The sequence below is a fragment of the Scardinius erythrophthalmus genome, assembly GCF_964197995.2.
Source record: "Scardinius erythrophthalmus genome assembly, chromosome: 6".
In the NCBI taxonomy this organism is placed as follows: Eukaryota; Metazoa; Chordata; class Actinopteri; order Cypriniformes; family Leuciscidae; genus Scardinius; species Scardinius erythrophthalmus.
The window spans coordinates 21,183,048-21,198,536 of NC_138226.1; the positions used below are offsets into that span (position 1 = coordinate 21,183,048).

At 38.8% G+C, this 15,489-nt stretch overlaps 1 protein-coding gene across 1 annotated transcript in view; it reads right to left on the minus strand.

Moving 5' to 3' along the window:
• Window positions 1–15,489, minus strand: part of cntnap5a (contactin associated protein family member 5a) — a gene marked incomplete at both ends in the record, with an annotated part of 81,467 nt that overhangs the window by 16,230 nt on the left and 49,748 nt on the right. Inside the window, 5 exons of the mRNA XM_081367752.1 lie at window positions 1,627–1,746; window positions 2,177–2,283; window positions 9,569–9,740; window positions 10,441–10,584; window positions 12,590–12,863. Of these exons, the coding sequence (XP_081223878.1) occupies window positions 1,627–1,746; window positions 2,177–2,283; window positions 9,569–9,740; window positions 10,441–10,584; window positions 12,590–12,863 (817 nt within the window). The remainder of the gene's footprint in view (window positions 1–1,626; window positions 1,747–2,176; window positions 2,284–9,568; window positions 9,741–10,440; window positions 10,585–12,589; window positions 12,864–15,489) is intronic.

Consider the following 15,489-nt stretch of genomic DNA (forward strand, 5'->3'; position numbering starts at 1 on the left):
TGTTTTATTTTAACTGATTATATTTTGTGCGTGTGTATCATGTATTTAAGTATATATGAATAAACTATTATTATAATAAAAATATATATAAAATATATATAATAAAATACTCAAAGATGCAGAGAAATTATTCAAAAGATTATTGGTAATGTCTTAGTAGTCTCAAGTTCAAATCTTGAAGAAGCATTGAGGGGCTGTTTACAAAACACAGTTTTCAATTAAAAACGTCAAACTTTTTATGTGTTTTGGCCGTTCATTTACACGACAACGGGCGTTTTGGGTGCCTGAAAACGCAAACTTTTGAAAACGGGTTTCAAAGTGCAAGTTTTTTTGAAAACGGTCTCAGTGTAAAAAAAACAAAAAAAAAAAACGGAAATCTCTGAAAACAATGATGTCATGCACATTATGTGATTAATCTATAGCGATTCATCGCCATCTAATAGCCTGGCAGCAGAATGCAGTGCTTTAGTCATTTTTGCGGATCTGTGAGAATGGGGATCGTTTTGAAAATGGTGCCGTTTTAAGCATATTGTTGTGGTACCTTTAGCATTTAGTAAAACTGTATATTATATCAAGTTTGGGGTGTATTTTATGTTGTATGTGATTAAAATGTAATTTATTTTATTTCATAATCAGGGAATTTGGCTAATAAATTATTAAGTTACCGGCCATTCAAAACTTCTGCTAAACAAAACAAAAATTTCAGAAATAAACCAGACTATCAAAATTAGGCTACTGCTTAGATTTAATTATAGGAATTCTGAATCCTTGAATGGCTTGCAGTTTTACAACATCCAATCACTGTTTGCAGAACCCATACAAATAATATAAAATAGAAATAAAAACAAAATTCTCAGTGACTTCTCTTATAAAACCGCATTTTTCATTGTAATTTCCAAATACAGCTCACTCCAGATTTAATCTTTAATAGCAAAAGATTAGCCTTGACAGGCTGTCAATTCATAAAGTGATCAGCAGCAGTTTCCTCACAAAAGTCAGTGAACTGAATTCACTGTGTATTAAAGCCTCTCTTCCCTTGACATCCATTCAATACGCACACAGGACGAGTCATTCAGTAGGCTATTTGTCTTCTTAAGTTCAAGGCAGCAGTGAATATACAGAAAGCTCACTTCAACAATGAGTTTGAATTTAAGTGTTTGAAAAAACAACTGTGTAAACAGAAAATGTATATTATCATATTTCATATGAAGCATTTTTCAAGCCAGAATACTGAAAAAATGCACAATCTTCAGGCCTAGTCACAAATATTTGTCCCAAAGCTATTGATAATGTAATTTAATGTTTTAAAGACATGATGCTTCTTGTCCAGAGTGTGACCCTCTTTACAGTTTGTTTTGCTAATGTTGGAAACTCCTGGTTCGAGGGCATAATCTTTGAATCATAAGCCACCAAATTGGCTAGCGAGTGTATTACCCGCCTGTCACCCGAGTGTATTAATCTGATTAATTAACTGGGTATCACCTGATTTTCACCTGCATTTGGTGGGTTGGCGGGTGTTAATTTCAAACCCTCTTTAAAATGTAGTGCTTGTAAAACACGTGGGAAATATATAACAGTTTTGTCAAATAAAACATTTGAGATGGGGTGAGGACAGGAATAACTGACCTGTAATATTGCAGTAGACCTGAATGGGATTAAGAGGGCCACTTCCGTCAGGATCTACAGAGAAATATCCAGAAGTGCTTCCTGCAAGCCTGTAGTGTTCACATGAAGCTTCGTAGACGGCTAGGAACGCAAACAGAGAACAAAAGATTTCATTAAAGCACCTGAAACATTTAATAAACAAGATCAAGACTATCGTTTGAATCTTCTGTGCTGTCTAGATGTATGCACTTTTAACAGACATTATCTAAAGATGATTCCTGCTAAAAACAGACTTTGAGGAAAAACAGGGATCTTCAAATACAATGTATTTGATAATGTCCATATATGTCATGTTAATTTCTGGATCGTGTGCATGTTTTCAAAGCATAAGCTCTAATTCAAATACCCAAAGGAAACTTTGATATGTGACCCACTAATTGTTACTATTTAGTTTAAAAAAGATAGGTGTTGTAAAAAAAAAAAAATGCCCAGAAATGTTGTGTGAACATTAAATCTCACATAATAAATAGACAGTGTGTTTGAAATGTAGGAATCCATTGTGCAGACCTACAGTTATGGCACGTAGCTCCACTGTATCCTGTACCAGTGCAGTCACAGGTGAAAGAAGACCACGTCTGGGAACACTGGCTGCCATGCTCACAGAAATTATACAGACACCTGTCAGGGAAATGGAAGAAACAAACTGTATAAAGAGACACACAAACATTTAGTACAATACAAATATACTGTGAAAAGAATGAGAACAAACTCAGTGTGACCAAAAGTTACAATGCAGACTTAATTTAAACAGCAGTCAGCATTTATTTTTAACAGGCTCATATCGAATAAAAGTTGTCAGTCGACAGAGAACCTGCTACATGTCCATTTCAAGTCAAAATCTATTTTATGTCAGTATACAATTAAGTTGTCGCCGGCATTGAAAAAGACCTTAATGTGGCCTCGCCACTCAGACGGCATCGACCAGTCTGTTAAATCAAGAGAATAGTTGGGCGTTTGACGGAATATTTAAGTGCAGCTGGATCTAATTTAGAGAGGGTAAAATTAATATTTTGATTTTTGTGAGGAGAGTATCAGAGACAGGGCTGATGTGATTGTCGCTTGACTGGAGAAAATGAATTTCATTTTCAAGAATGTATTTGCTTTTCTATGAAAAGCACTGAGGTTTATAATCTGTAACAAAGGAAACATTTTACAAATGAGAGAGCAAAAAACTAAACAAAAGCTCAAAGCTTACTCAGTAGAAGCATTCAGTGTAATATTGGATAACAATAAATGTCATTTTAACCCAGCATATACTATTTAAAAAATACTGTAGATGAACATTAATTTACAAAATAAAAATGTTTAGGATTTGATTAAGCCAATTTCAGCTCATTTCATCCTTTCTGTTTTCCCCAGTAGCAGTGCTAAACGAGCCCTAGAATTCTTCCTGACTGTTGTTTTATTGCAATGGCTTTCGATAAACTAACACAGAGACATGCAAAAAACTGATATGCTTTCAGGAGATGTGTTGATTAATAGCGCATTAATTTGTCTGCTTAACTTTCACAATTACCAGCCTTTTAGCCTGCATATATTATTTCACAGAGCTCAGTTTGCACGTCTGGTCCCTGAAGAGCCCACTTTACGAGGCCTCCACGTGCAATACAGCCATTCAAACAGCCATTAACCACTACAGGGAGAGTCAACTGCAGGCTGGATACTGTTTCAGGTGATGATTTCATTACCTCGGTGCTATTTCTAGTCATGCTTGGAAAAGGGCTTTGCTGGACCATAAAATTATGCCAACCAACGTGCAGAACTGCTCTGGAGCAATAAACCGCCCAGTGAAATTTTAGCGAGAGGTTGCTAGTAAGGGGACATTGTCTAAAGTAAAAGTCGATGACCTGAAAATTTGTTGTTAGGTTTGTGATGTGGAAAAAACAGGACACTATGTGCGTTTTCAATGAATGATGGACAGTCATTCTCTTTAACTGGTCTTTAACTGGTCATATAAGTCCCATTAAGTCACATAACGGTCACTTTAATACTTCAGTAACATTAAAAATTTAGAATATCATTAATATTATTAGCAATTTAATGCAATAACTGTAATATAGATACATAAATCAAAGAACTAACACATACATCAAAATGGGAATTAAAAGATAATTGTGACAAGAGAATTAATGACCTTATTATCAATGGGACATGAACAGCAATGTTTAGGAATTTTGAGGGTTTCCAAACTGATGCCAAGAATTACATTTTTTTAATTAATACTTTTATTCATCAAGGATTCATTAAGTTGATCAAAAGTGACAGTAAAAACTTTGACATTGTTACAAAAAAATCTAATGAAAATGTACTGTGTTCTTTTGAAAGCAGCACAACCGTTTTGAACTCTGATGATAAATGAAAACTGGAGAAATGGCTGCTGAAAATTCAGCTTTGCCATAACAGGAATAAACAACATTTATTTTAAATTGTAGCAATATTTCACAATATTAATGTGTTTACTGTATTTTTGATCAAATAAATGTACCCTGAACATTTCAAAAACCTTTAAAAATCTTCCCGACCCCAAACTTTGAATGGTAGTGTACTTTCATGCATAAAATGATTACTTACTAAAATCAGTACTAGTATAGATTACTATTTAAACTATGTGAAAAAAATTATATTTAGTGATACTTCTTATTAAAAACAAAATCCCCAGGACCTTACAAGCAGTTTGGACAATGGATGGACATTTCTATAGTATTTAACACATTTAGTTATTAAATATATTAAATTAACAGCATATTCAAGATTAACTTTAAAAAATGCTGTCAATAGAATAAAGGCATTAAAATTACTTGTGAGTTCAGTTTGAAAACCCCTGAACTAAACTTTACGTTACTAGCAAAAACAATACCCCAAGGTATTAGGTAGGGGGAGGGGGAAATTACTTTATAAATATGCATTATATATATATATATTAACTATACTTGAATATTATTTACTGTATAAATCAAAACAGAATTAAAGTTACAACATTGCCACTTTTAGTTAGTTTGCTCATTTGCAGATCTCTCACCCTGAATCGGCTTCCCATGTGTCACCACCTTCAGACAAAATACGACTACATCATTAAAATAAAGAAATGGATGTCTTCCACTGAGGCTTCATTAAGTTCAAAAAATGTAAGTGCTTCACAAAAGGGAAAAAAACTAAACAAATTTGTCTCCATGGAGAAGCTCTCTTTGACAATATCCAAAACCCCAAAGAGGGCAAAGCATTGCAGGGGTCAGCTATTTTGGCACACGATTATCAGAGACAGTCTGAGGCTGCATACAGAGGGGGCAGAGACGGAGGAAAGGTTCAGTCTAGCAGCCGGGAGCATTCGCCCTCTGGCAGGCTCACAAAAACTGTCACATAGCTCACAGCGGAGCCTCTCAGACTATGACAGCTGCTCATGAATGATTTAGACTTGCCACTGATGGAGGGGTCTTGTCATGTTCACACAAGTTCACTATTAATAAAATCCCACTGTACAGACAAGCCAGAGGGACACGTCCCTGCCGCCAAATGAAAACATACTGAGAGACTGAATTAAAGCTAGTACGGTGATCTGGTTGAAGGCAGGGTAGGTGATATGCTGGTTGACAGTCTCTTCACATCCTGATAGCAATCACTAAGTTAAGTGGTCTAAATGTACACCACGTTCCAAATTATTATGCAAATTATATTTTACACTGATTTTCCTAAATAGTCGATGCAAATAACAGTCAGTATAATTTCAAAAATTACCATTAGGGTTTAAGTCGAATTTCATTGAACAAACCACCCAACAAAAACAGTATTTAAAAAAAAAAAAAAAAAACTCAAAATGCACTGTTTCAGATTATTATGCACAACGGAGTTTGAAAACATTTTATAGGTTGTAAAGAACTGAAAATGGTCATTTGTTGAATTTGCAGTATTGGGAGGTCATATTCACTGAAATCAAAAGCTATTTCAATCAAACACATCTTAACTAAAACTACATCTTAGTAGTCAGCCTCAGCCCTCAATGTCCTCTTTTGTTACTTTTCCGATCCATTCAATTATTTCTGAATAAACAAACAACGCAGTTTACATGCTTCTTCCTTGTCGCATTATTCATTAAGATAATAATTAATAAATGCACGCACAATTATGAACTTGATAAATATTACAGATATGTTTTACTATGCACAAACAAATGCCTTTCAACTTACATGTGCAAAATTCAGAATTAAATGAATGTGCTGCAATTTGTACAAAAAGAGAGTCTGTAGTAGCCTACATGTTTTAGCCATTAAATAAACACATTTAGTTTCAAGTTTGTTAAGTTTTGTTTCGAAGAAAGCTTTTCTTTAAAGTTAATTTCGTTTAGTATAAATTGTATCTGAATTTTAATACATTTTTCATCAACCAATTGGCTGGATTTAATACATAAAAAGCAATATAGCAGACAATATAATCATGACATGGAGGCGCTGGCGCGCCACGCCATTTGAAACTCTTAACACGCTGTCACCGAATTTACAAATGCACATCTTGCTTGTTGCTCATACACATTATGGTGAAATAACAGTTGAAATAACAATTAATCATTAATAATAATTAATCTTTAAGAATATTTGATTGAATGCTGAATGTTGTGCTTGTTCAGTTTAATAAAATTAAAACTTTAATTGTGATAATTAAAATAATTGAATATTTAATATTGAGTGGCCAATTTTTGCTCATTTATTAATAGTATTTATATAATATATATAACTGCGCAGCTCTCCCCTGTAGCCTAAATGATCTAGCACAGCAGCACCTGCGTTAAAAAAAATTCTGGCGCCGCCCCTGGTTATAATGGCCCACATATTAAAAATGGTCGGGTTTAAATCGGGCTCGGGCTCATAATTACAGTGAACGTGTCGCGCCGGGCTGAGCTCGGACACAACGTGCTCGGGCTCGGGTAGGGTCGGGCTTTATTTGTGTGAAGATGAACATGAAGATGAAGATTGAAGATTATTGAAGATTATTTTGCTATGGAAGGCACGGTTCTCTATAGGTACCCTAAAGGGGCCTACCAGCTCTCTCCTCATGATTCCGGTCTCCACTACCTCCTTGCTGACATCGCAGCCTTTTTGGGACATGGTGGCCATCCGCCAACCATCCACTACTCCATCCATCTGGACCATCCAGGGTTGCACGGTACTCATCAGTAAACAAGTCTTCATGTATTTCTGGGCCCACTGCAACCGTTTCTGCTTGTGAGCACTGGTTAGAGGTGGTCGATAGTTGGTTTATGCACAACTGCAAGCCTCTGGAGGATCCTACACCTTGAGGTTCACAGGACTCCAGAGGCACCAGCAAATACCTGTTTGCTGCTTTGTAATGGCATTTTAGCAGCTGCTCTCTTAATCCACTGAATTTGTCTGGCAGTAACCTTCCTCATTATGCCTTTATCTGCACAAACCCGTCTGTGCTCTGAATCAGCCACAAATCTCTTTACAGTACGATGATCAAACTTAAGTTTTCATGAAATATCTAATGTTTTCATACCTTGTCTAAGGCATTGCACTATTTGACGCTTTTCCGCAGCAGAGAGATCATTTTTTCTTTCTTATATTGCTTGAAACCTGTGGCCTGCTTAATAATGTGGAACATCCTCCTTTAAGGTTTTAGTTCACCTCAAAATATAAATTTCCTGATAATTTACTCACCCCAATGCAATGTTCATGTCTTTCTTTCTTTCTTTCTTCAGTAGAAAATAATTAAGTATTTTGAGGAAAACATTTCAGGATTTTTCTCCACACAATGGACTTCAATGGCAACCAGAATGTTGAAGTTCAAATCAATGCCGTTTCAAAGGGCTTTGAAGTGCGTCAAAGGGCTCTGCACAATCCAAGTCGAGAAATAAGGGTCTTGTCTGGCGAAACGATCGGTCATTTTCTAAAAAAAATAAAAGATTATATACTTTTTAACCACAATTGTTCGTCTTGTGCTGGTCTGCGACGCGCCACGTATTACGTCATCACGTTGGAAAGGTCACGGAAAAAAAAGAAGAAAATAATAATAATAAATTAAAACAAAGATGTCGGACGATTTTGAAGTTGGAAGAGAAAATGAGATGGAATTTTTCACCCTTCTCTAACTTTTTGAACCGGAGTACACAGACAAATAGACAAATAATAAGATGACGTGACTCATGACCTTTCCAACGTGATGAAGCAATGCGTGGCGCGTTGCAGCATTTTTTGTTTTGTTTAAATGACAGATCGTTTCGCTAGATAAGACCCCATTCCTCAACTGGGATTGTGCAGAGCCCTTTGAAGCACTTCAGAGCCCTTTGAAACTGCATTGATTTGAACTTCAACATTCTGGTTGCCATTGAAGTCCATTGTGTGTTGAAAAATCCTGAAATGTTTTCCTCAAAAAAAAATGTATTTTCCACAGAAGAAAGAAAGACATGGACATCTTAGATGGCATTGGGGTGAGTAAATTATCAGGAAATTTTCATTTTGAGGTGAACTAATCCTTTTAAGTAGTTTTCCTTTAATTGGGCTCACCTGGCAAACTAATTATCACAGGTGTCTGAGATTTATTTCAGTGATCCAAAGAGCCCGGAGACACAATACCATCCATGAGTTTGATTAAAAAACTAAATATTTAAATGTTTATGACACTTAATTCCAATTTTCATTATAATTTGGAACGAGGTATATTATATGTATTTACATTGTCTGTGGAAGGCGTAGGACCATAAAATGTTCTTCCAATCACAGACCTTGTTCCGAGGGCTACGATGAGATGTCCTACCTGCCAACGTATGTTTTTACATACCCTCACACACCGTTTGCGCAGACATTACACGTCATCAGCGTGTGAGTTATTGGCATCAATATACATTTATGTAGTTTATATATTTCATCATACTTAATAAATTAATTTTGTGTCCAGTGGAAGAACTGATTTTATTTATAACTTTAGGTTTTCAGATTAAATTGATCAAATGTGACAGTAAATATATTGCAGAACAACTGTTTTCAACACTGATCATTTATTATTAATACCCTTTTACATATATTTTATGTATAGATTCATGTGCAGACTGACAGGGTCTAAGAATATGATCATTGTGTCCATAGCTGATGTTTCTAAGAGTGACACAAGGTACACATCTTGCTTTTGGAAACATTGGACCCGAAGCCTGTATATGTTTTAATGATGCCTCATCTGCATCATTCTTAAATGTTTTGCATTGTTTTATATTTATATATGTATCTGTACTGTGTTGTCTCTATGGACCTTGTGTCTTGAATAAAGTTGATTGATATTAAAATAGAAAACAGTTATTTTAAATTGCAATAATATTTCACAATACTAATGTTTTACTCTATTTTTGTATTTCAAATAAATGTAGCCTTGGTGAGCATAAGAGACATTTATCAAAAAAAAAAAAATAACAAAATCTTACCGACCCCAAACATTTGTACATAAGTGTATATCCCCTTCATCTTCTACAGATCTATAACTAAAGATCCCACCATCCATTGTTGGCATTTATCTTGTTTACTCAAAAGAAACTTAACAAGGAGACAAGAGAAATCCCCCATTCTCCAAACAGGAGGCCTGTAGACCTGGGGACAGCAGGGGTCATGCGGCTCATGGTCGATGAGGGCTTTGATTCCAGTATGCAGTAATGAGAAGAAGTGCAGAACGCAGCACTGAGCTTGTTAGTGGGCCACAACCTTGATTACAAATGAACTTCCTCCATTTCTAATTAGGGCTCTGCCAATAGCTCAGACAGCACAACCTGAGGCCTTAATAACAAAGAACAGCTCTGATATGTTCAAGTTTCCAAGTTGCCATGAATAAAATAAAATCCAATAGATATTTTTTTGGTGGACAAATGTAAAACAGCAAAAGAAATATGGATGAGGCATATGTTCAACTGCACCTGTCACGAATGCCACATAAGTCAAACTGTAGCTGACTGTAGCTTCCTAGATGGCCTTGCTGGACTGACAGAAGATCGACAGGTTGGTTGTTGACAAGGATGAGCCGGACACAGCCTTGAAAGGCCATCGTGGGATTCAAGCAGCTGGATTTGTTTTGGGATACAGGACATCCTGAAAGAATAGATGAAAATATATCTGACTGTAGGTGTGAAATATGTCATTTATATCTTCCCAATTTTGCACATTATATTCTATGGTTTCATGTATGCCAACAAAATGCACAAAAGGCAAAATTAGGACCATTATGATTGCCATATATCATTATATCTATATCTATCTATATCTATATTAATGAATACATAAAAAAAATATTTAATACATAATTTCATTTATCTATCATAATTCATCTTTAGCTCTTGATAGTGTTATTGTTAACTACAACTAAAATTATTTAAAAATAATTGTTTCTGGTAATTGATATAAAGCTGAAATAAAATACAAATATTAGATTATAAGAAATGCTGCCTTGGCAAATAACTCTTAAAAAATAAGTTTAACTTGAACTACAACAGCTACTAAAAAGAAATAAAAATGAATTAAGCTGAATAGAAATATAAAAACAACATCTAATAAAAAAGACAAAACAGCACAATAGCTAAAATTAAAATGAAAATACAAAAATAAAAGATAATTCAAATTATTAATAAATACAATATTATATAAATAATATTAAAATGACACTGGCTTATCATCTGATTCAGTTTGATTTTAAATGTTTTAACTTTGTGAGTTTTTATGAATACAAATGTCGAATCTGTAACAGAAATGATCTTTTTTGGTCCTTTCTGGAAATATTTGCATATTCTTTTACCTCCAAAATAGTGTTTGTCTTTTGGTTCCAGGTAGTTGGTCAGCTGGATGGTGGATGCGGGCTCACTGTCCAGGGTCATGATGATCTGCTGACCTCTAGCATTGAGACTCACTGAATGCCACAAACCATCATTCACCCTCTGACCTGTCAATCAAAATCGCCATGTTTTAAGGAACACACCAAGGGTGTACGACCATGAAACACCTTTAAGTGAAACAAGATACCACATTACAATGATGTTAAACGAACCACACACATACTATAAAGTCATCCAAGGGAACAATCAGTATGAACCGTCAACTCTCACACAAAACAAAACTATGATGAAACAGAGAACTCAATATCACAATACAAAGTGCCAAGAAAGCTAATCTGCTGGCAAAATAAAAAACCTGCCCCCTCGACCCCCATTCCCAAAAGATAAATTCTCTTTGAGGTTTGATTTAATTAATTCTGGCCATTATATGTGAAGGGCGCCCAAGCTGTGCGCGGCCACTGTGTGTCTACAGTCTCCCCTGTGCCAGCCATCTGTTTGTCGTTTGAGCTCAAGCGCTTCACTTCTTCTATTCCGGTAATTACAACACTCTCTATTTCTGCCAATGCTCCTATGACGAGAGTTAGACTAAAAAAAAAAAAAAGGTTTCAGGTAGGATAAAACAGCAGCTTTAAAACAGACAGGCCCTGCACAACAGATGGAGAGTGACCTCCTTCCCCCATGCTGCGTGTCGATTGTTGTTGAACATCAGGATTTCTCACTAGACTGAAACACACAACTGTTGGTCTCAGCCACTAATCTTGTTTAGACCAGCATGTGTGTGTCCTTTGATCTTTTGTCCAGAACGGTGAACAAAAATGACGTTATTGCCTTTTTGGGTGACAAGATAAGCTGTAAGTGTTGCCTTTCATACAAATGGTTTTGTTTTGCTCAAGCATCTCATTGGTGAGAAGAGGACCATAGAAAAAGCGTGTCATTCTGTGCTGTGAAAGTAATAGGATGCCTCTGCATTGCCAGGCTGGCTGAAATGAAAAACAGAGACATTTATACTCTTGATCGTTATGTGCACATAATTGCTGAAACTGAGCAGCATTTCCAATTAGACTCCTTCAAAGCAGTAATTTCAGTGGCTAGAGTGTGTCATGCCTAGATAAAAGTGACAGCTCTACCATTTGATCACAGCTGCATTTCTGTGTCACTTGCTGAAGCTTTATACCTTTTACAATTTGCCTGGTGCATGTTAAATTGCTGAGCTGAAGAATGAATGTTAAAAAGAATAAATGCTATATCAATTACATGATTTAGCATCATAAGTGTTTTTTATGCTACACTTCTGTTTTTAATCGTTTTTTATATAGGCTACCAGCATTTAAAGAACAAAGTCTGGTTGTAAAATTATACTTAATCCGTGGGGGGTGGGGGGGGGGGAAACACCTTGCTGGTCTTAGCTGATTGAAACTGGTCTCCCAGCCTGGCCAAGCTGTTTTTTAGCTGGTTTATCAGTTTAAATTAACTAGCTAGTCACAACTGTTTCGCAAAACGGAATTAACTTTGTCGCACATCTGTCGCTTTAACCACATTTGTTCAACAATATAGAATTGTCGTTTATGACGTCACGCAGGTGGTGGAATAATAACTTCTACTTAGGTTTGGTTCGCGATCAAAATAATGTCTGATTATTATTGTTGAAAATAATGAACATGGCATCTGTGGATTACTCTGCTATTTTTGTTCCCTGTTGTTTTATTTACAGGAATGTACTGCATTTTAGCTTTCTGTTTTAATCTATTTTAGTCCTAGCAGGTCATACTAACAAGAAACTATGCTTCTAACCACATGTTGAGAGCTGTAGTTCCAATCACACAAGTTTTGCGATGCTGTTTGAGAAAGTTAATTTGAATTATGGTTTCGGGAAACACCGATTCGTTGAACTGTGCTGCCAGTGACGGACAATAGTTAACGAATGACGCTTTTGGGACATTCCCCCCAGGCTGGGACACCAACTAAGTCTAGCAAACAAACTTGGGCTGGTTTAAGATGATTTTCCAGCAGGGTTTGCCCCAAAAGTTCTCTCAATGCAAGTATCTAAACTGTATTTTTGAGAGAACTGGGATTTAAAGACAAGCTATGAAGAGCCGAGATGGGTCTACTCACCAGCTGACACTTCTGACATCTTCAGAGTTGACGTCTGATGTGTGAGGTGGAGGCGCCCACTGCTGATCTGCAAAATCAGGTAACGTGGCTCCTGTCCAGAGATCAGTGGACTGGACAGCAGCAGGCCATCAGGGTTCCAGGTGCGAAATTGCAGGCGCACCGAAAGGCCCTCCAGGAATGGTGCAGGTGCTGGCAGCGACAGGAAGCTGCTGCTGGAGCTCCGAAATGTGGCGGCCACCAGCTGTGGTTCCGAACAGGAAAAGGTCACGTTGCCCTGTGAGAGAAGGGAGAACGCCAAAGCATCGGTTTACATGCAAGCAGGGAATGACCAAATGGCAATGCAGCCTGGCCCAATTGCATATCTACTGTAGCTGATTGCATCTACTCAGATGACACTGCTGAGGCCAAAATCACGCAATCACAAGATAGTGTAAGAGATACCGTACAAGACTATCCTTAAAAAAAAGAAAAGGATAGCTCCTTTAAAAATCTACTTCTCATAGAAATGTACAATTTGCATTCAGGACGGTTTTAAAAAAAAATCTATTCAAGTTTCAAGAAAAGTTTAATTGACTCTAAAAATGTCTTGTTCTGTAATCATCAAGCAAAAAGTAATAAAATGTTTGGTTAAAATATTTACTTTTGAATTTTTGCACTAAAAACACATTGCAAAGAAGTTTAATACAGAGATTAAAACATGCTCATCATAGAGATGGTGTATTCAAAACATTGTGTGTATAAACCTCAGTTGAAAAACTTAATGGAAAATACAAAAAGAGTGTAAAAAATGAGATGCAATTAAGAAACCTGGTAGCGAATAAAAGAAGAACAAAAAAGAAAGAGGAAACAAGCTGAAGGGTTACATGAGAATTGGGGAGGCTGAGAGCCAGACAGGCTAAACTCACAAAGGCAGCAGGCGGTCTGGCTAAATGTCACCAGCGCAGATCCACAGAGAGCAACAGAAACACAGAGAGCACATCCGCAGGACAGAAGCTCACGTAGGCGTGAAAAGGTTACTGCAGTGTGAGGTGAACACCTCATTGATCCCTGTGCCACAGGGCTGTACAGACACCAGATCACTGAACTGAGGCCTCGGCAGACCTTCTCCCAACCTGACAGCCTTAAGCTGTGTAACGTCAGTGCTTAATTTGAGCCAGATCCCACCGGATCTTGTTCCGAAAATATCAGATTTTGGATGTTTGCTTTCCGGCATTTGTTTTGAAACAATCCGGCATTAACAAGTTGTCACAGTGTCTGGTTTGTGTATTCCTGGTGTCCACTAGAGGTCCTCTTCCCCACGGTGTCATCCACATTCATGAACTGCATTCCCCACAATTCCTGTCTGTCACTGAGTGTTCATTGTGTTCAGCTGTTCCATGTCATCATTGTTCCCAGCTGTTCCCTGTTTCATTGTTAGTTCTCTGTGTGTATATATACCCTGGTTGTTTCAGTGTTTGTCACGGAGTCCTTGTTTAATGTCCACCACTTCTGAGGTCTGTTTTCACTTTGTTCCGAGCCTGTTCTTGTTTCTTGTTTATTGGATTGATTATATGGATTGTGACCCCTACCTGATGACTACGATTTGGATTGCCCATTAAAATAACATACTGCTATTGGATCCCCTGTTTCCCGTGTGTGGTATCGTGACAGAAGGACTCCGTCACAGAAGGATCCAGCGGTATGTTTTCGGGCTTCTCTTCCCCGGCCGCCGAGCGGGAGAGGAGAGATTTGTTTAGGGGAACCCGCCTGGTAGTTTTCCGTGGGACCCGTGGAGGTCGCGGAGGACTGGTGGGTCGAGGGGGAGTCCAGCACCGCTCTCCACCATGGCCCCCCTTCGACTCTGGGATGGTGGAGGATCAAGTGGTGCCACCGTCTCGCCGTCGCGGACGGAGAGGGGACAAGATGGCCGCCGCCGAGCCTGTGTCTTCGGACAAGATGGCCGCCGCCGAGCCTGTGTCTTCGGACAAGATGGCCGCCGCCGAGCCTGTGTCTTCGGACAAGATGGCCGCCGCCGAGCCTGTTCACGTCACATTTGCCGAGCCTGGGTCTTTGGACAAGATGGCCGCTGCCGAGCCGGAGCCAGTGTCTGTTCCTGAGCCGGAGCCAGTGTCTGTTCCTGAGCCGGAGCCAGTGTCTGTTCCTGAGCCGGAGCCAGTGTCTGTTCCTGAGCCGGAGCCAGTGTCTGTTCCTGAGCCGGAGCCAGTGTCTGTTCCTGAGCCGGAGCCAGTGTCTGTTCCTGAGCCGGAGCCAGTGTCTGTTCCTGAGCCGGAGCCAGTGTCTGTTCCTGAGCCGGAGCCAGTGTCTGTTCCTGAGCCGGAGCCAGTGTCTGTTCCTGAGCCGGAGCCAGTGTCTGTTCCTGAGCCGGAGCCAGTGTCTGTTCCTGAGCCGGAGCCAGTGTCTGTTCCTGAGCCAGTGTCTGTTCCTGAGCCAGTGTCTGTTCCTGAGCCTGTGTCTGTTCCTGAGCCTGTGCCTGTTCCTGTTCCTGAGCCTGTGTCTGTTCCTGAGCCTGTGTCTGTGTCTGTGTCTGTGTCTGTGTCTGTGTTTGTGTCTGTGTCTGTGTCTGTGTTTGTGTCTGTTCCTGAACCTGAGCCTGTGGTGCCAGTTCCAGTGCCTGAGCCTGTGGTGCCAGTTCCAGTGCCTGAGCCGGTGGTGCCAGTTCCAGTGCCTGAGCCGGTGGTGCCAGTTCCAGTGCCTGAGCCGGTGGTGCCAGTTCCAGTGCCTGAGCCGGTGGTGCCAGTTCCAGTAGTTCCAGTGCCTGAGCCGGTGGTGCCAGTTCCAGTAGTTCCAGTGCCTGAGCCGGTGGTGCCAGTTCCAGTAGTTCCAGTGCCTGAGCCGGTGGTGCCAGTTCCAGTAGTTCCAGTGCCTGAGCGGGTGGTACCAGTTCCAGTGCCTGAGCCGTT